Source organism: Scyliorhinus torazame, chromosome 7 (genome assembly GCF_047496885.1).
Source record: "Scyliorhinus torazame isolate Kashiwa2021f chromosome 7, sScyTor2.1, whole genome shotgun sequence".
Classification (NCBI taxonomy): Eukaryota; Metazoa; Chordata; class Chondrichthyes; order Carcharhiniformes; family Scyliorhinidae; genus Scyliorhinus; species Scyliorhinus torazame.
Genome location: NC_092713.1, coordinates 70,320,073 through 70,347,715, shown reverse-complemented (window position 1 = coordinate 70,347,715; position 27,643 = coordinate 70,320,073). Strand labels below are relative to the sequence as shown.

The 27,643-nt window shown below is 48.7% G+C and overlaps 1 protein-coding gene across 1 annotated transcript in view; it reads right to left on the bottom strand.

Moving 5' to 3' along the window:
- cc2d1b (coiled-coil and C2 domain containing 1B) overlaps positions 1-27,643 on the bottom strand; it is a 153,682-nt gene that overhangs the window by 31,827 nt on the left and 94,212 nt on the right. Inside the window, exons 14-16 of the mRNA XM_072510886.1 lie at positions 26,874-27,046; positions 20,422-20,556; positions 16,430-16,488 (exon numbers count right to left, since the gene is read on the bottom strand). Of these exons, the coding sequence (XP_072366987.1) occupies positions 16,430-16,488; positions 20,422-20,556; positions 26,874-27,046 (367 nt within the window). The remainder of the gene's footprint in view (positions 1-16,429; positions 16,489-20,421; positions 20,557-26,873; positions 27,047-27,643) is intronic.

Genomic DNA, 27,643 nt, shown 5'->3' with positions numbered 1-27,643 from the left:
TATTTGCCGAGCAATAGAGTTTAAGAGCAGGGAGATCATGCTGGCACTGTATAAAATGTTGGTTAGGTCACAGCTAGAGTATTGTGTGCAGTTCTGAAATCCACAGGATAGGAGGGACATGATAGCACTGGAAAGGGTGCAGAGGACATTACTAGGATGGGCTGGAGAGCTTTAGTTATAAAGAGAGATTAGATAGACTGGGGTGGATTTCCTTGGAGCAGAGAAGACTGAGGGGGGGGGACATGATTGAAATGTATAAAATTATGAGGGGCATAGAGAGAGCAGACAGGAAGAAATTTAAATATATGCCCCTGGCTACATCTGCAGAAAGTGCACCCAACTGGGGCTCCTCACAGACCGCATGGTTCGGTTGGAGCATCAGTTGGATGCACTTAGGAGCATGCAGATGGCGGAAAGCATCATAGATAGCAGTTATATAGATGTGGTCACACCCAAGGTGCAGGCAGAGAGATGGGTGACCACCAGAAGGAGCAAGCACTCGTGCAGGAATCCCCTGTGGTTGCCCCCCTCTTGAACAGGTATACCGCTGGGGGGGAATAGCCTATTAGGGTAAAACAGCAGCAGCCAGAGTAGTGGCACCACGGCTGGCTCTGATGTTCAGCAGGGTGGGTCAAAGCGCAGAAGAGCAATAGTAATAGGGGACTCTATAGTCAGGGGCACAGATAAGTGCTTCTGTGGATGTGAAAGAGACTCCAGGATGGTATGTTCCCTCCCTGGTGCCAGGGTCCAGGATGTCTCCGAACGGATAGCGGGCATCCTGAAGGGGGAGGGCAAACAGGCAGAGGTTGTGGTACTAATGACATAGGCAGGAAGGGGGATGAGGTCCTGCAGCAGCAGATCAGGGAGCTAGGCAGAAAGTTAAAGGACAGGACCTCTAGGGTTGTAATCTCGGGATTACTCCCTGTGCCATGTGCCAGTAAGGCTAGAAATAGGAAGATAGAGCAGCTAAACACGTGGCTAAACAGCTGGTGTAGGAGTGAGGGTTTCAGTTAACTGGACCACTGGGAGCTCTTCCGGGGCAGGTATGACCTATATAAGGACGGGTTGCATCTAAACTGGAGAGGCATAAATATCCTGGCTGCGAGGTTTGCTAGTGTCACACGGGAGGGTTTAAACTGGTACGGCAGGGAGGTGGGTACCGGAGCAATAGGTCAGAAGGTGAAAATATTGAGGGAGAACTAGGGAATAGGGCCAGTATGGATCTGAGGAAGAGCAGACAGGGTGATGTTGCTGAAAACAGCGGGACTGGTGGCCTGAAGTGCATATGTTTTAATGCAAGAAGTATAAGTAAGGCAGATGAATTTAGAGCTTGAATTAGTACTTGGAACTATGATGTTGTTGCCATTACAGAGACCTGGTTGAGGGAAGGACAGGATTTAGATGTTTCAGGCAGGATAGCGGGGGAGGTAAAAGGGGTGGAGGATTTGCGCTACTGGTTAGGGAGAATATCACGGCTGTACTGCGGGAGGCCACCTCAGAGGGCAGCGAGGCTATATGGGTAGAGATCAAGAATAAGAAGGGTGCAGTCACAATGTTGGGGGTCTACTACAGGCCTCCCAACAGTCAGTGGGAGATAGAGTAGCAGATAGGTAGATAAATTTTTGAAAGGAGTAAAAGCAACAGGGTTGTTGTGATGGGAGACTTTTATCTTCCCCAATATTGACTGGGATTCACTTAGTGCTAGGGGCTTGGACAGGGCAGAGTTTGTAAGGAGCATCCAGGAGGGCTTCTTAAAACAATATGTAGATAGTCCAACTAGGGAAGGGGTTATACTGGACCTAGTATTGGGGAATTAGCCCAGCCAGGTGGTAGAAGTTTCAGTAGGGGAGCATTTCGGGAACATTGACCACAATTCAGTAAGTTTTAAAGTGCTGGTGGGCAAGGTTAAGAGTGGTCCTAGGGTGAATGTGTTAAATTGGGGGCAAGGCTAATTATAACAATATTAGGTGGGAACTGAAGAACATAGATTAGGGGTGGATGTTTGAGGGTAAATCAACATCTGACATGTGGGAGGCTCCGGCATATTCCTGTGAGGAAGAAGGATAAATATGGCAAATTTCGGGAACCTTGGATAACGAGAGATATTGTAGGCCTCGTCAAAAAGGAAAAGGAGGCATTTTTCAGGGCTAAAAGGCTGGGAACAGACGAAGCCTGTGTGGAATATAAGGAAAGTAGGAAGGAACTTAAGCAAGGAGTCAGGAGGGCTAGAAGGGGTCACAAAAAGTCAGTGGGAAATAGGGTTAAGGAAAATCACAAAGCTTTTTACACGTACATAAAAAGCAAGAGGGTAGCCAGGGAAAGGGTTGGCTCACTGAAGGACAGGGGAGGGAATCTATGTGTGGAGCCAGAGGAAATGGGCGAGGTACTAAACAAATACTTTGCATCAATATTCACCAATGAGAAGGAATTGGTGGATGTTGAGTCTGGAGAAGGGTGTAGATAACCTGGGTCACATTGAGATCCAAAAAGACGAGGTGTTGGGCGTCTTGAAAAATATTATGGTGGAGAAGTCCCCAGGGTCTGATGGGATCTACAGAATACTGAAGGAGGCTAGAGAGGAAATTGCTGAGGCCTTGAAAGAAATTTTTGGATTTTCACTGTCTTCAGGTGATGTCCCGGAGGACTGGAGAATAGCCAATGTTGTTCCTTTGTTAAAGAAGGGTAGCAAGGATAATCCAGGGAACTACAGCCGGTGAGCCTTACGTCAGTGGTAGGGAAATTACTGGAGGGTCTACTCCCATTTGGAAGCAAGTGGATGTATTAGCGTGAGGCAGCACAGATTTGTGAAGGGGAGATCGTCTCTCACTAACTTGATAAGAGTTTTTTGAGGTCACAAAGATGGTTGATGCAGGTAGCGAATGTTGTCAATATGGATTTCAGTAAGGCCTTTAACAAGGTCCCTCATGGCAGACTGGTACCATAAGACATAGGAGCAGAATTAGGCCACTTGGCCCATCGAGTCTGCTCCGCCATTCAATCATGGCTGATATTTTCTCATCCCCATTCTCCTGCCGTCTCCCCATAACCCCTGATCCCCTTATTAATCAAGAACCTATCTATCTCTGTCTTAAAGACACTCAGTGAATTGGCCTCCACAGCCTTCTGCGGCAAAGAGTTCCACAGATTCACCACCCTCTGGCTGAAGAAATTCCTCCTCATCTCTGTTTCAAAAGATCGTCCCTTTAATCTGAGATGGTGTCCTCTGGTTCTAGTTTTTCCTACAAGTGCAAACATCCTCTCCACGTCCACTCTATCCAGGCCTCGCAGTATCTTGTACATTTCAATAAGATGCCCCCATATCTTTCTAAACTCCAACGAGTACAGACTAGAGTCCTCAAATGTTCCTCATATGACAAGCTTTTCATTCCAGGGATCATTCTTGTGAACCTCCTCTGGACCCTTTCGAAGGCCAGCACATCCTTCCTTAGATATGGGGCCCAAAACTGCTCAAATACTCCAAATGCGGTCTGACCAGAGCCTTATACAGCCTCAGAAGTACATCCCTGGTCTTGTATTCAAGCCCTCTTGACATGAATGCTAACATTGTATTTGCCTTCTTAACTGCCGACTGAACCTGCACATTACCCTTAAGAGAATCTTGAACAAGTACTCCCAAGTCCCTTTGTACTTCTGCTTTCCGAAGCATTTCCCCATTTAGAAAATTGTCTATGCCTAGATTCCTCCTTCCAAAGTGCATAACCTCACATTTTTCCACATTGTATTTCATTTGCCACTTCATTGCCCACTCTCCTAACTTGTCCAAATCCTTCTGCAGCCCCCTTGCTTCCTCAATACTACCTGTCCCTCTACAGATCTTTGAATCATCTGCAAACTTAGCAACAGTGCCTTCGGTTCCTTCTTCCAGATCATTAATGTATATTGTAAAAAGTTGTGGTCCCAGCACAGACCCCTGAGGCACACCACTAGTCACCGGCTGCCATCCTGAAAAAGACCCCTTTATCCCCACTCTTTGCCTTCTGCCAGTCAGCCAATCCTCTATCCACACCAGGATCTTACCCTTAACACCATGGGCTTTTAACTTATTTAACAGTCCTCTGTGCGGCACCTTGTCAAAGGCCTTCTGGAAATCTAAATAAATCACGTCCACTGATTTTCCTTTGTCTAACTTGCTTGTTACCTCCTCAAAGAACTCTAACAGATTTGTTAGACATGACCTCCATTTGACAAAGCCGTGCTGACTCAGTCCTATTTTACCATGCACTTCCAAGTACCCCGCGATCTCATCTTTAATAGCAGACTCTAAAATCTTACCAATGACCGAAGTCAGGCTAACCGGCCTATAATTTCCATTCTCAAAAGGTGAAGTCACACGGGATCAGAGGTGAGCTGGCAAGATGGATACAGAACTGGCTAAGTCATAGAAGGCAGAGAGTAGCAATGGAAGGGTGCTTTTCTGATTGGAGGGCTGTGACTAGTGGTGTTCCGCAGGGATCAGTGCTGGGACCGTTGCTGCTCGAAGTATATATAAATGATTTGGAGGATAATGTAACTGGTCTGATTAGTAAGTTTGCGGACGACACAAAGGTTAGTGGAATTGTGGAGAGCGATGAGGACTGTCAGAGGATACAGCAGGATTTAGATCGTTTGCAGACTTGGGCGGAGAGATGGCAGATGGGAGTTTAACCCGGACAAATGTGAGGTAATGCATTTTGGAAGGTCTAATACAGGTAGGGAATATACAGTGAATGGTAGAACCCTCAACAATATTGACAGTCAGAGAGATCTCAGTGTACAGGTCCACAGGTCACTGAAAGGGGCAACACAGGTGGAGAAGGTAGTGTGGTAGTCTGTGTTAGAAGGATTACGGTACCTGGTAATGCCGGAATACCATTGGTGGAGAATGTATTTGTTCCCATTGGTTAAGCCTGTATGTTAGCTCCGCCCTGCAAGGCGGGGTATAAGAGCCTGTGCCGCCCCAGCAGCTTTCTTCTGTACCTGCGCTGCTGGGAGAAACATCTTGCGTATTAAAGCCTTCAATTGTCTCCAATCTCGCTTCTGGAGTTATTGCTTGTGCATCAATTTAATACGCTAGTTTTTAAAGAATAGAGCTCCGAATCAAGCTGGAGTGTCTGCAACTCAGCCCCCACGCGGCAAACTCAGTGGCAACCTTCAAGCACTGGCTGGCGTGCTTCAATGGATATCTCGGGACGGGCGAAAACACACCCATGGGAGAACAGAAACTACAAATTCTGCACTCGAGGGTGAGCCCAGAAATCTACACCCTCATCGAGGACGCGGACGATTTTGATGCCGCAATGGAGCTGCTGAAAGGACATTATATTCGCCCTGTAAACCAGGTTTACGCCCGACATCTACTAGCGACGAGGCGACAAATCCCTGGGGAATCACTGGAAGAATTCTACCGTGCGCTCCTGGTGTTGGGGAGAAACTGCAGCTGCCCGCAAGTTTCAGCAAACGACCACACAGAACTTTTGATTCGGGACGCTTTTGTTGCAGGTATGCTGTCCTCCCAAATCTGCCAGCGATTGCTGGAGAAAGAGACACTAGGCCTCAAGGAGGCACGGGCCCTTGCCGGCTCCCTGGATGAGGCCTCCCGAAACGCCCGCGCTTATGTCCCCGACCGCGCGGCAGCCCCCTGGGCAGCGTGCCCCCCCCCCCCACCCCCCCGCGGCTGACCCCGAGGCATCTCCCAACCCCCCACAAGCTTGTGCTGCGAGATGGCCTGGCAACCCTGGGGGGCCCCGCTGCTATTTTTGCGGGCAAGCCAATTCATCCATCTGCAAGGGATGCAGCAAAAAGGGCCACTTTGTGGCGGTATGCCAGGCCCGGGCGGTCGCTGCGGTCTCTGGAGGCGAATACGGACCGCCACCACAACCCTCTCCACAGACCCTGTGCGGCCAGCGGGCGCCGCCATCTTCCTCTTCCAGGGCCACATATGGCCTCCGGCGCCGCCATCTTGTCCAGCGGACGCCACGTGCGATGGATGGGCGCCATTTTGTGCACCCCCAGCCATGTGCGACCAGCGGGCGCCGCCATCTTGGATGGACTCTCAGGACCCCAGTTCGGATGACCACACACCACCCGAAGAGAACATCCAACTGCTGCCCCAATTAGCCTCGGTGATCCTGGACCAATCTCGGCCCCGAACACTCTCGACTGCTACGACGACGGTGCTTATCAATGGGCATGAAACATCCTGCCTAATCGACTCTGGGAGCACAGAATGCTTCATACACCCCGACACGGTAAGGCACTGTTCTCTCCCAGTCCACCCCGTTAATCAAAAAATCTCCCTGGCCTTCGGATCTCACAGCGATCATGCGGTTTTGTGTAGCTAACCTCACGGTCCAGGAACGGGAGTTCAAAACTACCGACTCTATGTCCTTCCCCACCTCTGCGCGGCCACACTCCTAGGGTTGCACTTCAGTGCAACCTCCAAAGTCTAATTTTCAAATTCGGCGGCCCTATACCCCCCATCACTGTCTGCAGTCTTGCGACCCTCAAGGTCGATCCGCCTTCCCTGTTTGCGAACCTCACCCCGGATTGCAAACCCGTCGCCACCAGGAGCAGACGGTACAGTGCCCAGGACCGGATCTTTATTAGGTCAAAGATCCAACGGTTACTGAGGGAAGGTGTCATTGAGGATAGCAACAGCCCCTGGAGAGCTCAAGTAGTGGTTGTAAAGAACGGGGAGAAGCATAGGATGGTCATCGACTACAGTCAGACCATCAACAGGTTTACGCAGCTTGATGTGTACCCTCTCCTCCGCATATCTGACCTGGTCAACAGGATCGCGCAATACAAGGTCTTTTCCACGGTGGATCTTAAGTCCGCCTACCACCAGCTCCCCATCCGCACTAGTGACTGCAAATACACTGCTTTCGAAGCAGATGGGAAGCTCTACCACTTCTTAAGGATTCACTTTGGTGTCACTAATGGGGTCTCGGTCTTCCAACCAGTACAGTTTACGGGCCACATTCCTGTACCTCGATAATGTCACCATCTGCGGCCACGACCAGCCGGACCCGCAACCTCCGGAAATTCCTCCAGACTGCAAAAAGGAAAAATGCGCGTTCAGCACCGACCGCCTAGCCATCCTCAGCTAGGTAGTGCGTAATGGAGTTATAGGCCCCGACCCTGAACACATGCGCCCCCTTATGGAGTTCCTCCTCCCGCACTGCTCAAAGGCCCTGAAGCGCTGCCTAGGTTTTTTTTCCTACTATGCCCAGTGGGTCCCCAATTATGCGGACAAAGCCCGTCCACTGATCCAATCCACAGTTTTTCCCGTCGATAGAGGCCCGTCAGGCCTTCAGCCGCATCAAAGTAGACATTGCAAAGGCCACGATGCACACCATCGACGAGTCCCTCCCCTTCCAGGTCGAGAGCGACGCGGCCGACGTAGCTCTGGCGGCCACCCTCAACCAAGCGGGCAGACCCGTGGCCTTCTTCTCACGTACCCTCCACGCTTCCGAAATTCGCCATTCCTCAGTTGAAAAGGAGGCCCAGGCCATAGTAGAAGTTGTGCGACATTGGAGGCATTACCTGGCCGGCAGGAGATTCACTCTCCTCACTGACTAACGGTCGGTTGCTTTTATGTTCGATAATGCACAGCGGGGCAAGATAAAAAACGACAAGATCTTACGGTGGAGGATCGAACTCTCCACCTACAACTATGAGATCTTGTATCGTCCCGGGAAGCTAAACGTGCCTCCTGATGCCCTATCCCGCGGCACATGTGCCAACGCACAAGTGGACCGCCTCCAAGCCCTCCACGAGGACCTCTGCCACCTGGGGGTCACTCGATTTTTCCATTTCATCAAGACCCGCAACCTGCCCTACTCCATCGAGGAGGTCAGGACAGCCACCAGGAATTGCCAAATCTGCGTGGAGTGCAAGCTGCACTTCTACAGGCCAGAGAAAGCACACCTGATAAAGGCTTGCCGTCCCTTTGAACGCCTCAGTATGGATTTCAAAGGCCCCCTCTCCTCCACCGACCGCAACACATACTTCCTGAACGTGATTGACGAGTACTCCCGGTTCCCATTCGCCATCACCTGCCCCGACATGACCGCAACCACCGTCACAAAAGCCCTCCAGAGTATCTTTACGCTGTTCGGTTTCCCCGCCTACATTGGATTGGATTTGTTTATTGTCACGTGTACCGAGGTACAATGAAAAGTATTTTTCTGCGAGCAGCTCAACAGATCGTTAAGTACATGAGAAGAAAAGGGAATAAAAGAAAATACATAATAGGGCATACACAGTGATAGGGGGTCCTCCTTTATGAGCGACGAACTGCGTTAATTCCTGCTCAGCAAGGGCATTGCCTCGAGCAGGACGACCAGTTACAACGCCCGGGGAAATGGACAGGTAGAGAGGAAGAACGGAACGGTCTGGAAGACCGTCCTTCTGGCCCTGCGGTCCAAGAATCTCCCAGTCTCCCATTGGCAGGAAGTCCTCCCGGATGCCCTCCACTCCATCCGGTCTTTGCTCTGTACCACGACCAACCAAACACCTCACGAACATCTCCTTGTCTTCCCCAGGAAGTCCTCCTCTGGGACCTCGCTTCCGACCTTGCTGGCAGCTCCCGGACCCATCCTGCTCCGAAAACACGTGCGGGCGCACAAATCGGATCCATTGGTCGAAAGGGTCCATCTCCTCCACGCTATCCCTCAGTACGCCTACGTGGTGTACCCCGACGGCCGACAGGATACGGTCTCCGTACGGGGCCTGGCGCCCACTGGATCCCTACACACACCCCCGCCACCAGTCCCACCCTCCCTCCCACCAGCACACCCCACAGCCGCCCCCTTCCCAGGTGGATCGGTTCTTTCACCGGCCCCGTCTAGGCCCTCCCGCCCACCGGCACACCCGCCCCCTTCTACCGGCCCCGTCTAGGGGTGATGAAGCTGCCACAGAAGCCGAAAACACGCTCCCAGAGCACAGATGCCCGAACCTCCACCAGCATCACCACTAAAGTTACGATGATCGCAGAGGACAACCAGGGCCCCCGATCGATTAATTGCTTCATTTTGAAATGTACATTTACTGTTGTAAATAATTAAGATGTAATATAGCAAAATGCTGTACGGAGGTATCACGGTACCTTCATAACTGTAACTTCTACGACTTTACCACGTTGTAATATGAAGCCACCACCCCCGCCAGACTCTTTTTTAACAGGGGGTGAATGTGGTAGTCTGTGTTAGAAGGATTACGGTACCTGGTAATGCCGGAATATCATTTGTGGAGAATGTACTTGTTCCCATTGGTTAAGCCTGTATATGTTAGCTCCGCCCTGCAAGGCGGGGTATAAGAGCCCGTGCCGACCCAGCAGCTTTCTTCTGTACCTGCGCTGCTGGGGGAAACATCTAGCGTATTAAAGCCTTCAATTGTCTCCAATCTCGCTTCTGGAGTTATTGATCATGCATCAGGTAGTCAAGAAGGCATACGGCATACTTGCCTTCATTGGCTGGGGCATTGAGTATAAAAATTGACAAGTCATGTTGCAGCAGTATAGAACCTTAGTTAGGCCACACTTGGGAGTATACTGTTCAATTCTGGTCGCCACACTACCAGAAGAATGTGGAGAGAGTGCAGAAGAGATTTACCAGGATGTTACCTGGTATGGAGGGCATTAGCTATGAGGAGCGGTTGAATAAACTCGGTTTGTTCTCACTGGAATGACGGCGGTTGAGGGGCGACCTGATAGAGGTCTACAAAATTATGAGGGGCATAGACAGAGTGGATAGTCCAAGGCTTTTTCCCCAGGGTAGAGGGGTCAATTACTAGGGGGCATAGGTTTAAGGTGCGAGGAGCAAGGTTTAGAGGAGATGTACGAGACAAGTACACAGAGGGTAGTGGGTGCCTGGAACTCGCTGCCGGAGGAGGTGGTGGAAGCAGGGAACATAGTGACGTTTAAGGGGCATCTTGACAAATACATGAATAGGGTGAGAATACAGGGATAGGGACCCCAGAAGTGTGGAAGATTTTAGTTTAGACTAAGTAGTAGGTAAGTAGGGAGTAGGGAAGATGCTGGAATCGATCATCAAGGAAGAAATAGCGAGGCATCTGGATGGAAATTGTCCCATTGGGCAAATGCAGCATGGGTTCATAAAGGGCAGGTCGTGCCCAACTAATTTAGTGGAATTTATTGAGGACATTACCAGTGCGGTAGATAACGGGGAGCCAATGGATGTGGTATATCTGGATATCCAGAAAGCTTTTGACGAGGTGCCACACAAAAGGTTGCTGCATAAGATAAAGATGCATGGCATTAAGGGTAAAGTAGTAGTATGGATAGAGGATTGGTTAATTAATAGAAAGCAAAGAGTGGGGATTAATGGGTGTTTCTCTGGTTGGCAATCAGTAGCTAGTGGTGTCCCTCAGGGATCAGTGTTGGGCCCACGATTGTTCACAATTTACATAGATGATTTGGAGTTGGGGGACCAAGGGCAATGTGTCCAAGTTTGCAGACGACACTAAGATGAGTGGTAAAGCAAAAAGTGCAGAGGATACCGGACGTCTGCAGAGGGATTTGGATGGGTTAAGTGAATGGGCTAGGGTCTGGCAGATGGAATACAATGTTTTTTAAAAAATATATATTTTATTAAAGTTTTTCGATCAAACAAAAACAAAAATTTCCCATTTTACAACTTTGTAATAATATATACATTGATCGTTTTTTAAATAAATAATATGCTAACTAACGGCAACTGCCAAAACCAAAATAAGAAACAACAGAAATAGTAACTTCGTAAAATCCAATATAAATAACTAATATATAAACACACACATAAAATCCCTGAGGACCCAAATGAGTCCGTCCCCCCCCCCCCCCCCCCCCCCCCGGTTGCTGCTGCTACCTTTCCTATTTTCCCTTATCGCTCTTCGAGATAGTCGAGGAACGATTGCCACCGCCTGGTGAACCCTTGAGCCGAACCTCTTAGTGCGTACTTTATCCGCTCCAATTTTATGAACCCTGCCATGTCGTTTATCCAGGCCTCCACGCCCGGGGGTTTCGCTTCTTTCCACATAAGTAGAATCCTTCGCCGGGCTACTAGGGACGCAAAGGCCAAAACATAGGCCTCTCTCGCCTCCTGCACTCCCGGCTCATCTGCAGCCCCAAATATAGCCAACCCTCAGCCTGGTTCGACCCGGACCCCCACCACCTTTGAAATCACTTTTGCCACACCCACCCAGAACCCATGCAATACCGGACATGACCAGAACATGTGGGTGTGGTTCGCCGGGCTTCCCGCGCATCTCCCGCACCTATCCTCCACTCCAAAAAATCTACTCAGCCTTGCTCCAGTCATATGCGCCCTGTGTAGAACCTTGAATTGTATCAGGCTGAGCCTGGCACACGAGGACGAAGAGTTTACCCTACTTAGGGCATCTGCCCACAGCCCCTCCTCTATCTCTGCCCCCAGCTACTCCTCCCATTTTCCCTTCAGCTCCTCCACCATCGTCTCCCCCTCGTCTCTCATTTCCCTATATATATCTGACACCCTGCCATCACCCACCCATGCCCCCGAAATCACTCTGTCCTGGATCTCTTGCGCCGGGAGCTGCGGAAATTCCCTCACCTGTTGCCTCACAAATGCCCTCACTTGCATATAGCGAAATGCATTCCCAGGTGGCAGCCCATATTTTTCTGTCAGTGCTCCCAGACTCGCGAACGTCCCGTCTAAGAACAAGTCCTTCAATTTCGCAATTCCTGCTCGCTGCCAAGATTTAAATCCCCCATCTATCCTTCCCAGGACGAACCTATGATTGTTCCTTATCGGGGACCACACTGAGGCACCCGTCACTCCCTTATGTCGTCTCCACTGCCCCCAAATTTTCAGAGTTGCCACTACCACTGGGTTTGTGGTGTATTTTTTCGGGGAGAACGGCAACGGCGCCGTCGCCAGTGCTTTTAGGCTAATTCCCCTACATGACGCCATCTCCAGTCTTTTCCACGCCGCTCCTTCCCCTTCCCTCATCCACTTACATATCATTGACACGATAGCGGCCCAATAATAATCACTTAGACTGGGCAGTGCCAGTCCCCCTCTGTCCCTACTGCGCTGCAGGAACCCCCTCTTTACTCTTGGGGTCTTTCCAGCCCACACAAAGCTCATAATACTCTTGTCCACCTTTTTAAAAAAGGCCTTTGTAATCAGTACAGGGAGGCACTGGAACACAAAAAGAAACCTTGGAAGAACGACCATTTTAACCGCCTGCACACTGCCCGCCAATGACAGGGGCACCATGTCCCACCTCCTAAAGTCCTCTTCCATCTGCTCTACCAGTCGTGCCAAGTTAAGCTTATGCAAGGTTCCCCAGTTGCTGGCCAGCTGGATCCCCAAATACCGGAAATCCCTTGTTACCCTCCTCAACGGTAAATCGTCTATTCCCCTGCCCTGTTCCCCGGGGTGCATCACAAACAGTTCACTCTTCCCCATATTCAATTTATATCCTGAAAATTCTCCAAACTCTCCGAGTGTCTGCATTATCTCAGGCATCCCCTCCACTGGGTCCGCGACATACAACAACAAATCATCCGCGTATAATGACACCCGTGCTCTTCTCCTCTTCTAAGTACCCCCCTCCACTTCCTGGAGCCCCTCAGCGCTATGGCCAGTGACTCAATTGCCAACGCAAACAGTAACGGGGACAGGGGACATCCCTGTCTTGTACCCCTATATAGTCGGAAGTGGCCAGATCGTTGCCTATTTGTAATCACACTTGCCACCGGGGCCCTGTACAGGAGCTGAACCCATCTAATGAACCCCTCTCCAAATCCAAATCTCCTCAGTACTTCCCACAGGTAGTCCCACTCCACTCTATCAAATGCTTTCTCTGCATCCATCGCCACCACTATCTCCGCCTCCCCCTCCGGTGGGGGCATCATCATCACCCCCAGCAGCCTCCGTATATTAACATTCAATTGCCTCCCTTTAACAAACCCCGTTTGATCATCATGCACCACCCCAGGGACACAGTCCTCTATCCTCGTTGCCATCACCTTGGCCAAAAGCTTGGCATCTACGTTCAAGAGGGAAATAGGCCTGTATGACCCGCACTGCAGCGGGTCTTTGTCTCTTTTCAGGATCAGCGATATCGTCGCCTCCGACATCGTCGGGGGTAGTGTCCCCCTTTCCCTAGCCTCATTAAAGGTTCTCGTCAGAAGTGGGGCCAGCAGGTCCACGTATTTCCTATAGAACTCCACCGGGAACCCATCCGGTCCCGGGGCCTTCCCTGCCTGCATGTGCCCAATTCCTTTTACCACCTCCTCCACCTCAATCTGCGCTCCCAGTCCTATCATCTCCTGTTCCTCAACCTTCGGGAACTCCAGCTGGTCTAGGAAACGCATCATTCCCTCTTTCCTTCCAGGGGTTGAGCCTTATATAGCCTCTCGTAAAATACCTTAAACACCCCGTTCACCCTCTCCGCTCCCCGTTCCATCTTTCCCTCCTCATCTCTAACCCCTCCGATCTATCTCGCCGCCCCCCTCTTCCTCAGTTGTTGGGCCAGCAGCCGGCTCGCCTTCTCTCCATATTCATACTGCACTCCCTGTGCCTTCCTCCATTGTGCCTCCTCCTTACCCGTGGTCAACAAGTCAAAGTCCGTGTGCAATCTCCGTCTTTCCCTGTATAGCCCTTCATCTGGAGCCTCCGCATATTGCCTATCCACCCTCAAAATCTCCCTCAACAATCTCTCCCTTTCTTTACCCTCTTGTTTCCCCTTATGGGCCCTTATGGAGATCAGCTCCCCTCTAACCACCTTCAGCGCCTCCCAGACCACTCCCACCTGGACCTCTCCGTCATCATTAATCTCTAGGTACCTTTCAATACATCCCCTCACCCTTACACATACCCCCTCGTCCGCCAACAGTTCCATATCTAATCTCCAGAGTGGGCGCTGTTCCTTTTCCTCTCCTACTTCCAGATCTACCCAATGTGGGGCATGATCTGAAATGGCTATAGCCGAATACTCCGTTCCTGCCACCTTCGGGATCAGCGCCCTTCCTAGGACAAAGAAGTCTATCCGGGAGTACACTTTGTGGACATGGGAGAAGAAGGAAAACTCTTTACTCCTTGGCCTAGTAAATCTCCAGGGATCCACTCCTCCCATCTGCTCCATAAAGCCCTTAAGCACCTTGGCCGCTGCCGGCCTCCTCCCGGTCCTAGATCTGGACCGGTCCAGCCCTGGGTCCAGCACCGTGTTGAAGTCCCCCCCCCATTACCAACTTTCCCATCTCCAGGTCCGGGATGCGCCCCAACATACACTTCATAAAGTTTGCATCATCCCAATTCGGGGCATATACGTTCACCAGAACCACCGCTTCACCTTGCAGTCTGCCACTCACCATCACGTATCTACCCCCACTGTCCGCCACTATGATCTTCGCCTCAAACAATACCCGTTTCCCCACCCCTCTATTTTTCGCATCCAAGCCCGAGTGGAATACCTGTCCCACCCATCATTTCCTTAATCTGACCTGATCCGCCAGTTTCAGGTGCGTCTCCTGAAGCATGACCACGTCTGCCTTTAGCTTTTTTAGGTGCGCAAGTACCCTTGCCCTCTTAATCGGCCCGTTCAACCCCCTCACGTTCCACGTGATCAACCGGGTTGGGGGGCTCTTTACCCCCCCCCCCCCCCCCCCTCGTCGACTAGCCATCCCCTTTTTTAGACCAGCTCCTCACCCGGTTCCCATGCACCCGCTTTTCCCTCCAACGGCGCCCTCCCGTCCCGACCATCCCATCCCGTAACAGCTTCCCCTTCCCCTTAGCAGCAGCAACCCAGTTAACCCGCCCCCCCCTCCCCCTGCTAGATCCCTCTCTAGCTTAGTTGCTCCCCCCATATTGCTTCTGGAAGTCAGCAAACTCTGGCTGACCTCGGCTTCCTCCGTTTATCCTTAGCCTCCCATCATGTGAGGCCCCCTCCTTCCTGCGCCCCCTTTTCCCGCCACAGTTTCCATAGCGCGGGGACAAAGCCCGCGCTTCCCTCTCGGCCCCGCCCCTGATGGCGCAGCTCCCTCTCTCCTTCCCCACCGGCGCCCACATGCGTGTCATCTTGGCCAAATTTTTCTTTTCCCCCCCCATCTGATTCACAGTCCCTTGCCATCACCTCACTACTTCATTTCAAACACTCTTTCTCCAATCTAGTCCAACTTCTCCTCTTCTCCTCTTCGATAAATGTCCACGCCTCTTCTGCCGTTTCGAAGTAGTGGTGTTTACCCTGGTGTGTAACCCACAGTCTTGCCGGCTGCAACATTCCGAACTTCACTTTCCTCTTGTGGAGCACCGCCTTGGCCCGATTGAAACACCTCCGCACTCCAATCCTGATACACGTGGATCACCGCGTTCTCCCACCTGCTGCTCAGTGTCTTTTTCGCCCATCTCAAGACCATCTCCCTGTCCTTGTAGCGGTGGAACCTCACCACTATTGCTCGAGGTATTTCTCCTGCCTTTGGTCTTCTCACGAGGACTCGATACGCTCCCTCCATTTCCAGGGGGCCCGTCGGGGCCTCAGCTCCCATTAAGGTATGGAGCATCGTGCTCACATATGCCCCAACGTCCGCTCCATCTGCCCCTTCGGGAAGACCCAAGATTCTTAAGTTCTTCCTCCTCGAGCTATTTTCCAGGGCTTCCAGTCTCTTCATACACCTCTTATGCAGTGCCTCGTGCGTCTCCGTCTTCACCACCAAGCCCTGCATCTCGTCCTAACCGTCTTGATCTCTCTCTCTCTCTCTCTCTCTCTCTCTCTCTCTCTCTCTCTCCGGAGCACCTCTCACCAGAACCCCTCCGCCATACCCTCTCCCACTCTTCCTCCCACTTTGCCCTGATCCCTTCTAGTGGCGCCTTCTCCTCCTCCATAATAGCCCCGTAAACTGCCGATACTACCCCCTTTCCCTTTTCTAGTCCCCCTGTCGTCAGCACCTCCTCCAGCAATGTGGATGCCGGCTCTCCTGGGAAGATCTGTATCTCCTTGCTAGCAAAGTCTCGAACCTGTATGTATCTAAATATTTCCCCCTGCTCCAGACCATACTTCGGTCCCAGCTCCTTCAATCCCGCAAAACGACCCCCCAAGAAACAAATCTTTTAGTGTCCTAATTAACCCTCATAACATTTAAGAAGTACTTGCGATGCCATCCCGTGGCATACAAGGCTCATGGGTCAAGTGCTGGAAAACAGGATTGAAATAGTTAGGTGCTTGTTTTTGACCGGCGCAGTCGCAATGAGCTGAAGGGCCTTTTCTATGCTGTAGACTTCTATGGCTCTATATTTAAATTTCAGTCATGTTCTAAGATATAACTATTTTGTTTTTCAGTTTGTGTACAAAGTATTGCTACTTCACCAATTTGTTTGGTTTACGAGTCATTATTTCTATTACAAATTACATGCCTCAAATATATTAAGAAACCATTGGCACTTACCTTGTAGTCTCAGCCACGTTACCAAGATGTATAAATTGCTTGGAGTAAGACATACATTTCTAGATTTAAAGGAAGAGTTTTAAAATTCAAGTAGGAAATGAATGAATTAAATGACATGAATGAATGAAAATCGCTTATTGTCACAAGTAGGCTTCAAATTAAGTTACTGTGAAAAGCCCCTAGTTGCCACATTCCGGCGCCTTTTCGGGGAGGCTGTTACGGGAATCGAACCGTGCTGCTGGCCTGCCTTGGTCTGCTTTCAAAGCCAGCGATTTAGCCCTGTGCTAAACAGCAATGGAAAGACAGCTTTGGTGCAGCAGATTTAACTAGACAGTTTTCTCAACTGTTCTGAAAAAACTGATTCCAACTAGAGTGCAGCTGTACAGGTACAATCACCTGAGGAAGGAGCAGTGCTTCGAAAGCTAGTGATTTGAAACAAACCTGTTGGACTTTAACCTGGTGTTGTAAGACTTCTTTCTGTACAGGTATTAGTAATTGTACAACATCGCAGCCCAGTGGCCCCCCTTAACATTTAAAATAAAGTTTATGCAGGTTCAACATTATCCAATGCTACACACATGTAATTTCCAAGAGTCAAGAGATAGACATAGTAATGCTGGCCAAATCTTTTCTCCCTTCCTAGCCAGTGAGCAGTTCATTCGTATTGCTCTCCTGGGTACAGTTAACTAGCCCAGCACAGCACAGTTGGGAAGGGAGAGATGGCCTCAGATATTGGGGGGCGGGCCTGGAGGGCTGTGTGACGAGGGTGGTGGGGCTGGCTTAAAAAGGAATATGACTGATCGGCAGGGCAGGGGGGTGGGGAGCCCCCTAACCAGGCTGGTCACATGGAATGTGAGGGGGCTGAATGGGCTGGTTAAACGGTCGCGTGTTTTTGCGCAACTGATGAGTCTGAAGGCGGACGTATTTTTGCAGGGGTGCAACTGATGCTGGGGGATAAGACGAGGCTGAGGAAGGGATGGGTGGGGCAGGTGTTCCACTCTGGGTGGACATTAAGACGAGGGTGGCTTTCGAGGTGGGGAGCATTGTGGCCGATCCGCTGGGGGGGTGTCATGGAGCGTATAGACCGAGGGCAAAGGAGCTTTCATACTTCTCCCATGTGCACCGGGTGTACTCCCGGATCGATTTTTTGGGGATGGACAAGGCGCTGCTGGCAGGGGTGGCCAACTTGGAATCTTGGGGTTTCTGACCGCGCACCGCATTGGGTGGTTGAGGGGGAGGTACAGCGGCTGCAGTGGAGGTTAGATGTGGGGCTGTTGGCAGAGGAGATGGTCTGTGGGTGGGTCAGGGTTATGTGGAGTTAACGACACAGGGGAAGTCACAACCGCAATGCTGTGGGAGGCATTCGGTAGTTAGGGGGAATTTATTTCAATTTGGGCGTACAGGGAGAGGGTGGGGCGGGAGGAGAGAGCAAGGCTGGTAGATGGGATTCTGAGGGTGGATCGGAGCGGCGGTTCCTGGATAGGTTGGAGTTCCCCATGGTGGAGGGGGAGAGGGTGCAGGGGCTGGGGACTCGATTGGGCTGAGGAAGGTGATGGATGGCATGGGTGCAATGCAGGCAGCGAAGGCCCCGGGTCCAGATGGGTTCTCAGTAGAGTTTTATAAAAAGTTTGGTGCGGAGCTGGGCCACTGCTGCTGAGATGTACGAGGCATGGGAGAGGGGGGAGCTTCCCCCTGCATTGATGCAGGCTTCCATCTCTCTGATTTTAAAGAAGGATAAGGACCCAGGGTAGCGTGGGTCGTACCGCCTGATATTGCTGAAGGATTATGCAAAGCTGTTTGTGAAGGTGTTAGCATCTTGAATTAAGGACGCTACTTAATGTAATAATGATGCCCTCAGATGGGCAGGAGGTTGAAGTAGTGGTGGCAATGGACGCAGAGAAGGCTTTTGATCAGGTGGAGTGGGTGTACCTGTTGGAGTTTCTGGGGCCATTTGGGTTCGGGCAAGGGCTTGTGGATTGGGTCCAGCTGCTGTACAGGTGGCAAGTATTCGGACGACCCGGATGAGTTTGGGATATTTTGGGTCACATCGTGGGAATGGCCAGGGGTGCCCGCTCTCCCTGTTGTTTTTCACCTTGGCATTAGTCATTGGGAAAGGCGTTTAGGGCGTTGAAGTATTGGAAAGGGATTGAGCGGGCAGGGGGTGTCGAGCATAGGTTTTCGCTATGCGCGGATGATTTATTATATATCTCGGACCCTGTGTGCAGCATTGGAGGGATTATGGAGATTTTGGGGAAATTTGGCCGGTTTTCGGGATACAAGTTGAACACGGGAAAGAGTAAGGTGTTCCCGACCAATGCTAGAGGGCAAGGGAGGAGATTAGGGAGTTGCCGTTCAGGGCAGTGGGGATGAGCTTCAGGTATTTCGGAATCCAGGTGGCACGGAGCAGGACCCAGCTTCAAAGTTGAACTTGGCACGATTGGTAGAGGGCATGAAGGTGGATTTTAAGAGGTAGGATGTGTCGCTGCTGTCACTGGCTGGGCGCGTGCAAATGGTGCTGCCCAGGTTTCTGTTCACGTTCCAGAACCTCCCTATCTTTGTCCTCAAGTCCTTTTTCAGGAAGGTCAACAGGATAACTTTGGGGTGTTTATGGGCAGGGAAGATCATGCAGGTGAGGCAGGTGTTCTTGGAGAGTGGCGAAGGGGGCTGGTGAAGCCGAATCTGATAAATTACGATTGGGCGGTGAATATTGCGATGGTAAGGAAATGGGCGGCGGAGGAGTGGTCGGTTTGGGGACGGATGGAAGCGGCGTCATGTAAGCAAACAAGTTTGAGGGCTCTGTTGTTTGCACCGCTTCGGTTCTCGCTGGCCAGGTACTCTTGGCGTTGAGGGTGGGGAGCCAGTGCAGGCAACATTTTGGGCTGGAGAGCATGTCATTTTGGGTATCGATATACGACAACTGTAGGTTAGTGGTAACAGGGCTGGATGCGAGATTCCGGGTTTGGCGGCAGGTGGGGATCGAGTATTTTAGGGAATGTTTATTGGGGCAAATTCACAGGGCTGGAAGAATTGTATGAATTGCCCAAACAGAATGGCTTTAGGTGCCTGCAGAGGAGGGATTTTGTGAGGAGCGAGGTGGAGGGGAGGCTGATGTATTGGCCTTTGCCTCCCTGATAGCCCGGAGACGGATTCTGTTGTTGTGTTGGCGGGGCTTGGAGTCGCCAAAGGCAGGGGTGTGGGTGAGTAACCTGGCAGAATTCCTGGAGAAAGTCAAGTTCGCTTTGCGGGGGTCGTAAGGGGGGGTGGGGGGAATAAGGGGGTAAAAATTTGAAAGACAGGATGTGATGGGGTGTTGGTATCAGGGAGGTTGGGAATTTGTGGTTGCTTGTTTAGGTTGATGTGCTGTTCTTCTGATATTTTGTGCATATACATATATATATATATATATATATATATATATAAAAAGCCTTGAATGATAATAATTTTTTTAAACTAGACCAACACAGACTTGACTCCGAATAGGGGAGCAAAACATGGCCATTCAACAACTAAACTAAAATATAAACAATAAAATTCTAATATCACAACTTTTGATTTTTTGTCCTTTTCCACCAAATGGCCATGCATTTGCTTCAAAAATAAAGTTGACATCTTGCATAAAAATGAATGTTTTGTATATTCTTTCTCCTGCCATTTTCCAGATTGTTTTTCTCCAATCTCGACTAATTGTTCACCGAGAACAAGCACCGTGTTTTTCAACTTCAATTTGGCTGCTGGGCAAGATAAGACACAGCTTACTTCACTCATGCATTTTCTTTCATCAATTTAAATACCTGCGGCTTTTTCATAACCCCCCAGAAATGAGGGTTGGTGGAGAAGATGCACTGTAATTACTTTGTAATGCAAACTGTCACTTTACTGACTGACATGCTTTTCCACATGGACTACCGTTATGTAATATTGTAAACACAATTAATTTTTAACAGGGAGTTAGGCAATTATTTTTGCGCTGTTGAGTATGTCTCATCATATACCTCATACTGCTCCTTTAGAAGGTTCATAAGTTGTGTGTACACTTCATCCATCTTTGGTGAAATCTGCACGTCTTTGTGATGCACCATTATAAAATCATCATCGTCATCACCTTCAGCATCGGGGGGTGAAGGAACCTGGAAGGGAATAATCATATACCTTTGCTTAAATGTTCATTTTTGTAGGATATGCATGTTTTAAAGTCTAAAGAAAATATTCTTGGGTGTTACATTAAAACACAAAAGCATTCAAAATCTGTGATCGCATCCGGAGTTTGCAGGATCACGCCACTTCTTTGAGTATTTATTTTTTGTGCCATTGCTTAACATACTAAAGCAAAATACATTTATATAGGACTTATATAAAAATGTTAGAGTGCTTCACAAGGGGAAGATACTGACAATGATCAAAAAAGTAAAAGAGAAACTGAAGGCAGCAATGATTGGTGATGCTGAGTTTGTAAATTCCACTGACCCAATGCTGCTGCACATTTCTACTGGGGTCTTCCCAGCCTGGCTTACACAGAAATGTTCAGCAACCCTGAGAGACTCAGTCAGAACAGAGTTGGGGGAAGACAAGATAGTTGACTGCACGGCTGCCATAGGGTAAATTTAAAGGTCCAGTTTGAAAGCTAGTGAAGGAGCATGGCGGGCGAATGGGTATGGGGAAGGTAGGTGAGTGAGCAGTCAGGTCAGGAGGCAGTCGTATCAGAGTATTGAGTTGAAGGGGCAGTAAGGTTGTCTGTGTGTGTGGGGGGAGGGGGGGGGGTGAAGAGTCGGGAGCTAGTCGGTAAGGTCGGGAGAGGTAGTCAGATCAGGGGTCAGGGGTTTAGCCAGGTTGTGTCAGGAGGGTAATCAAGTGGGTGGGAGGTTTAGTTAAATGGGTCAGTTGTACAATTACCCAGGTATTAGACAAAGTTTTAATTTTTAACATTCCTGGGTAACAACCACGTAACTGTCGGAGGTCTCCAATGCTAGAGTTGGACACATTAGAAGAGGATCCCTGTGAGTAAGCCGATTGCCCATTGGAAGCTGAAACATCCCAGGCAATTCCCACGTGGGCCCATGCATCAGGACTTCCACAACTTCCGGCATGCATCTTCAGTCGCACATCCGGTCACTGATGATCTGGAGACTGGAAGATTTGGCCCATAGATTTTTAGAGACTTTCAAAACCAGGGTGAGGGATTCCAAGGTTTCAATTGGTAGAAATATAATGGGTCAAAAATCAACTGTTGGCAAAATGGAGGAGATGGAAAACAAGCAATTAATCTAAAACCAGTAATGCATAATAGCAATGCACATTGTTGTAGGCTATTACACAAAGCCAGTGGGGCTATTTCATGATAGAATTTGAAAACCAACTTCATGATTCAACTTCAGAATCTTGAAATCAATTTGCTAAGGCACAAGTAATCAGTGAAGCTGAATGATGCTCAGGTTAAGTTTGTATGGAGCAAAGGCAACATGGTTTTATGAAAGGGAAATGTATTTGCCAAATTTATTAGAGCTTTAGAAGATGTAACTAATAGCGTGGGGCAGGATTGGATTAGCTCAGTTGTCTGGATGGCTTGTTAGTGATGTGGAGGGATGTCAACTGCGCAAATTTAATTCTCGTACCGCCTTCTCAATCTTGTCCATTGCCTATGGTGTGGTGACCCTCAGGTTGAATCACCACCAAGGCACATGGGGTTTGGGAGAGAGGGTGGCTAGGCAACAACTGATCGACTTCATCCTGGAGGTCGACATGAGATACACCGAGGCCCCGACCGCAGAGCTTCTGGTGGAGAGGAAAAAGCTATAAATGGATTTTAATCTGCTATCCACCAGGAAGGTAGTGCACCAACTCCACCAGGCACAGGGGACCTTTATGAACACAGGGAAAAGGCAAACCGCCTTCTGGATCACCAGCTGAGAAAGCAGGCAGCCACAGGAGAAATAGCGCAGGTGAACTGGTAGCCAAACCAAAAAAGGTCAACAAAGCATTTGAGGCCTTCTACCAAACCCCCGACGGGGAAGAAACAGTTCGTCAGCGGACTGGACATGCCAGTCATGGGGGACAACAGACCGGTAGGGGGGAGCTGGAAGCACCAATAGAACTGGGAGAACTCATGGAGAGCATCAACTCCATGCAGTCGAGGAAGGTGCCGGGACCCGATGGGTTCCGGTGGACCTCTACAAAAAACTTGCACCGTCTCCCACCCCGCATCTGCAGATGTATCTAAATTTGCTGATAATACAATGGTAGGTAAGAAAGTTAGCTTTGAGGAGAACACAGAGGTTGCAGAGAGATTTGAACAAGATAAATGAGAGAATAACAAGGTGGCAGATGGAATACAATGTGGGGAAACACAAGGTTTTTAAAACAAAAAAGAGTGGCTAAGGTAAATATTGGTCCTTTAGAGGATGAGAAGGGAGAATTAATAATGGGAGATGAGGAAATGGCTGAGGAACTGAACAGGTTTTTTGGGTCGGTCTTCACAGTGGAAGACACAAATAACATGCCAGTGACTGATGGAAATAAGGCTATGACAGGTGAGGACCTTGAGAGGATTGTTATCACCAAGGAGGTAGTGATGGGCAAGCTACTGGGGCTAAAGGTAGGCAAGTCTCCTGGACCTGATGGAATGCATCCCAGAGTGCTAAAAGAGATGGCTAGGGAAATTGCAAATGCACTAGTGATAATTTACCAAAATTCACTAGACTCTGGGGTGGTCCCGGCGGATTGGAAATTAGCAAACGTGACACCACTGTTTAAAAAAGGAGGTAGGCAGAAAGCGGGTAATTATAGGCCAGTGAGCTTAACTTCGGTAGTAGGGAAGATGCTGGAATCTATCATCAAGGAAGAAATAGCGAGGCATCTGGATGGAAATTGTCCCATTGGGCAGCATGGGTTCATAAAGGGCAGGCCGTGCCTAACTAATTTAGTGGAATTTTTTGAGGACATTAACAGTGCAGTAGATAACGGGGAGACAATGGATGCAGTATATCTGGATTTCCAGAAAGCCTTTGACAAGGTGCCACACAAAAGGTTACTGCATAAGATAAAGATGCATGGCATTAAGGGGAAAGTAGTAGCATGGATAGAGGATTGGTTAATTAATAGAAAGCAAAGAGTGGGGATTAATGGGTGTTTCTCTGGTTGGCAATCAGTAGCTAGTGGTGTCCCTCAGGGATCAGTGTTGGGCCCACAACTGTTCACAATTTACATAGATGATTTGGAGTTAGGGACCAAGGGCAATGTGTCCAAGTTTGCAGACTACATTAAGATAAGTGGTAAAGCAAAAAGTGCAGAGGATACTGGAAGTCTGCAGAGGGATTTGAATTGGCTTGACAAATGTGAGGTTATCCATTTGGATAGGAATAACAGCAAAAGGGATTATTATTATTTAAATGATAAAATATTAAAACATGCTGTTGTGCAGAGAGACCTGGGTGTGCTAGTGCATGAGTCACAAAAAGTTGGTTTACAGGTGCAACAGGTGATTAAGAAGGCAAATGGAATTTTGTCCTTCATTGCTAGAGGGATGGAGTTTAAGACTAGGGAGGTTATGCTGCAATTGTATAAGGTGTTAGTGAGGCCACACCTGGAGTATTGTGTTCAGTTTTGGTCTCCTTACTTGAGAAAGGACGTACTGGCACTGGGTTAATCCCAGAGCTGAAGGGGTTGGATTACGAGGAGAGGTTGAGTAGACTGGGACTGTACTCGTTGGAATTTAGAAGGATGAGGGGGGATCTTATAGAAACATATAAGATTATGAAGGGAATAGATAGGATAGATGCTGGCAGGTTGTTTCCACTGGCGGGTGAAAGCAGAACTAGGGGGCATAGCCTCAAAATAAGGGGAAGTAGATTTAGGACTGAGGTTAGGAGGAACTTCTTCACCCAAAGGGTTGTGAATCTATGGAATTCCATGCCCAGTGAAGCAGTAGAGGCTCCTTCATTAAATGTTTTTAAGATAAAGATAGATAGTTTTTTGAAGAATAAAGGGATTAAGGGTTATGGTGTACGGGCCGGAAAGTGGAGCTGAGTCCACAAAAGATCAGCCATGATCTCATTGAATGGTGGAGCAGGCTTGAGGGGCCAGATGGCCTACTCCTGCTCCTAGTTCTTATGTTCTTATGAATGCAAAATTACAATATCAGAATATTTCTTCAAAAGGCGTGAACTTTTTAAATGTTCATGTTGAGAGAGACTTTGGTGTACTCCTACAAGGAATGCAAGATAAGCATGTAGGTGCACCAAGCAATTAGGAAGGCAAATGGCATGTTGATCTTTAAGGGGATTGGAATACAAGAATAAGAAAATCCCGTTAACAGTTGCTTTGGTGAGAACACATTTGGAGTATAGTGCACAGCTTTGGCTTCCATATCTTCTTCTTGAGTTCTCTGCCCGAAGACAGGTATGTCTCATTGAGCGATAGCTTCCACCATGGGAAAGGCAAGGAGGCAGGTACCAAATCCACCCCACCTGGAACAGGGATTGAACCCTGTGCTGTTGGCACCAATCTGACCCACGCCAGCCGCCCAGCCATCTGGCCGCCCAACGAGTCAGTTACTTTGGCGAAGTTCATGTAAAAGTGTATGTTGTGCCTTGAGTTATGGATAGTGATGGTAGAGGCTCCAATTTATTTTCATCCAGAAATCTCTCCCGCTCTTGCAATCCATCAGTGGCTTATGTTGGAAGGATTTACAAGTTGATGCGCAAACTGTTTTGCCGTGTTATGAACTCCCCTTCCTTGGGCTTCAAGTCTGGTGTGGGATTTGAACCTAAAGCTTCTGGCTCAGGGCCAGGGGTGCTTCCCACTGCACAAAAGACCTCCCTCTCCACATTGAAGAAAGGATATACTTGCCTTCAGAAGCAGAACACTAGATTGGTTCCCAGGATAAAAAAGTAATCCTACAATGGGAGGTTGAGTAAATTGGGGATATACTCTGGGGTTTAGAAGAATGACGATTCGTATTTTGAAATATGCAAGATTCTGAAGGGGTTATTTTCACTCACTCGGGAACCTAGTCTCAGGATAAGGGGGTCATACGAACATAGAAATTAAGAGCAAAATTAGCCCATTCACTCCCTCAAATCTGTTCTGCCATTTGATAAGATCATGGTATATCGGATTGTGGCCTCAACTCTACTTTCCTGCCGACCCTCAACAGCATTTGTCTCTCCTGTCCATTATTTAGGACAGAGATGAGATTTATTTTATTCAGAGGTGAATCTTCGGAACTTATGGATGCGCCCTTATTAAGTAAACTCAAGACTGAGATCAATAGATTTTTGATCTCTCAGGATTGATATCACTGTTAATTTCTCGTTTTTGTCTTATTATCTTGCATTTATTCATATTTGTTATTTACCAGTTCACTAGACCTCATTTCCTCCATTTGGTAGAATCTGAAAATTTAAGAGATGTTTGTTTCTGTTCTCAGCTTCAAATCAATTATGTACATATATAATCCAAAACATAATGGGCCAATCATTGATCTCTGTGCTGCAACTATAACTGAGCTTTATTTAGCACCACCTTTAATGTAGTGAAATCATAGAATCATACAATTTACAGTGCAGAAGGAGGCCCATCGAATCTGCACTGGCCCTTGGAATGAGCACCTTACCCGATCCCCGTAAGCCCCACCTAACCTTTGGGACACTAAGGGCAATTTAGCCAATCCACCTAACCTGCACTTCTTTGGACAGCACCCAGAGGAAACCCACGCAGACAAGGGGAGAAAGTGCAAACTCCACCTAAGGCTGAAATTGAACATGGACCCTGGAGCTGTGAGGCAGCAGTGCTAACCACTATGACACCGTGCCACCCAAGTTTTAAAGCTTTTCACTGAAAAGGTAGGAAAAGAAATACCAAGCCGAAGGAGGCCAAATTAAGAAGTATGTAAAGTTGATGAAAGGTGTTTTAAGAACATACAATGCAGAAGGAGGCCATTCGGTCCATCGAGTCTGCACCGACCCACGTAAGCCCTCACTTCCACCCTATCCCCGTAATCCAATAACCCCTCCTAACCTTTTAGACACGAAGGGCAATTTAGCATTGCCAATCCACCTAACCTGCACATCTTTGGACTGTGGGAGGAAACCGGAGTACCCGGAGGAAACCCACGCAGACACAGGGAGAATGTGTCCGCACAGACAGTGGCCCAGCGGGGAATCAAACCTGGAACCCTGGCGCTGTGAAGCCACAGTGCTAGCCACTTGTGCTACCGTGCTGCCATTTACCATGAAGGGTCGTAATAATGAAAAGAAGTGAAAAGGAAGGTAGAGAGGTGAAGCAGTTTAAGGAGGGAATAACACACACAATGGAACCTCAGTGGCTGAAAATGAAGTGAAAGGGTTGGGCTGAAATTCAAATCTTACCCCTTAACAATACATCATATGTTAGAAAGTATAATAGCCTGATTCCAAAATGTTATCTATATTATCCATCAGATTTGTCGAACCTTGGAAATATCAACTGGTTTCCCACTTTGGATAGCCACAATCATTGGATCAAAACCTTTTGCAGTTCGAAGGAAATGTTTTGCTTGTTCCAGGTTCTTCTTTTGTTTTGCTTGCACAGCAGCTTTCATATACTGTTGCTTCCTATTCTGAATAAATTCCAATTGCTGCTGAGCTACAGAGAAACACAAGCAGTTTGCAGGTGAAATACAGTATAGTTGAGAAACCCCTTATCCATTTCAAAGATTTTAAGAACTCAATTAAATAAAGCAAAACATTAGAACCTGTTTTCCATTCAAACACCAATCAGTTATTTTAAAGTTTATCCACTGTTCATGCAGAATTATTTGAAAGTCTATTAAACTAGCTCACAAAGGCATAAAGGTGAGGGACTCATGTTTCAGTCCCTTACTCAGCTGATATCTGGATCTGATACGACCTGTAGGAAAAAACTGAGATGCTCAATTGCTTCCTTGCTCTGCATATTTGACTGGCAGCAGTGTTACTCCAATTTATTCAAATAATCAGTTGGAATCGCTTCTCGGCCTTTTGGCTAAGATGAGCGTGAGGTCAGGTGTAATGCCTGGATCTGGTATGTCTCTTTTGTGGGGACCATGAATTGGATTTTGGAGTAGGCAAGGAGCTGGGTTAGGGGTTTGCCCCTGCCCACACTGAGCTCTTGCTTTGTAACTCTGAGAAAGTAATAAAAACAAAATCAGTTGGAGATTAGCCTTTTTGCACAAAACAAAGAATGTTATCATGCACCTATTCA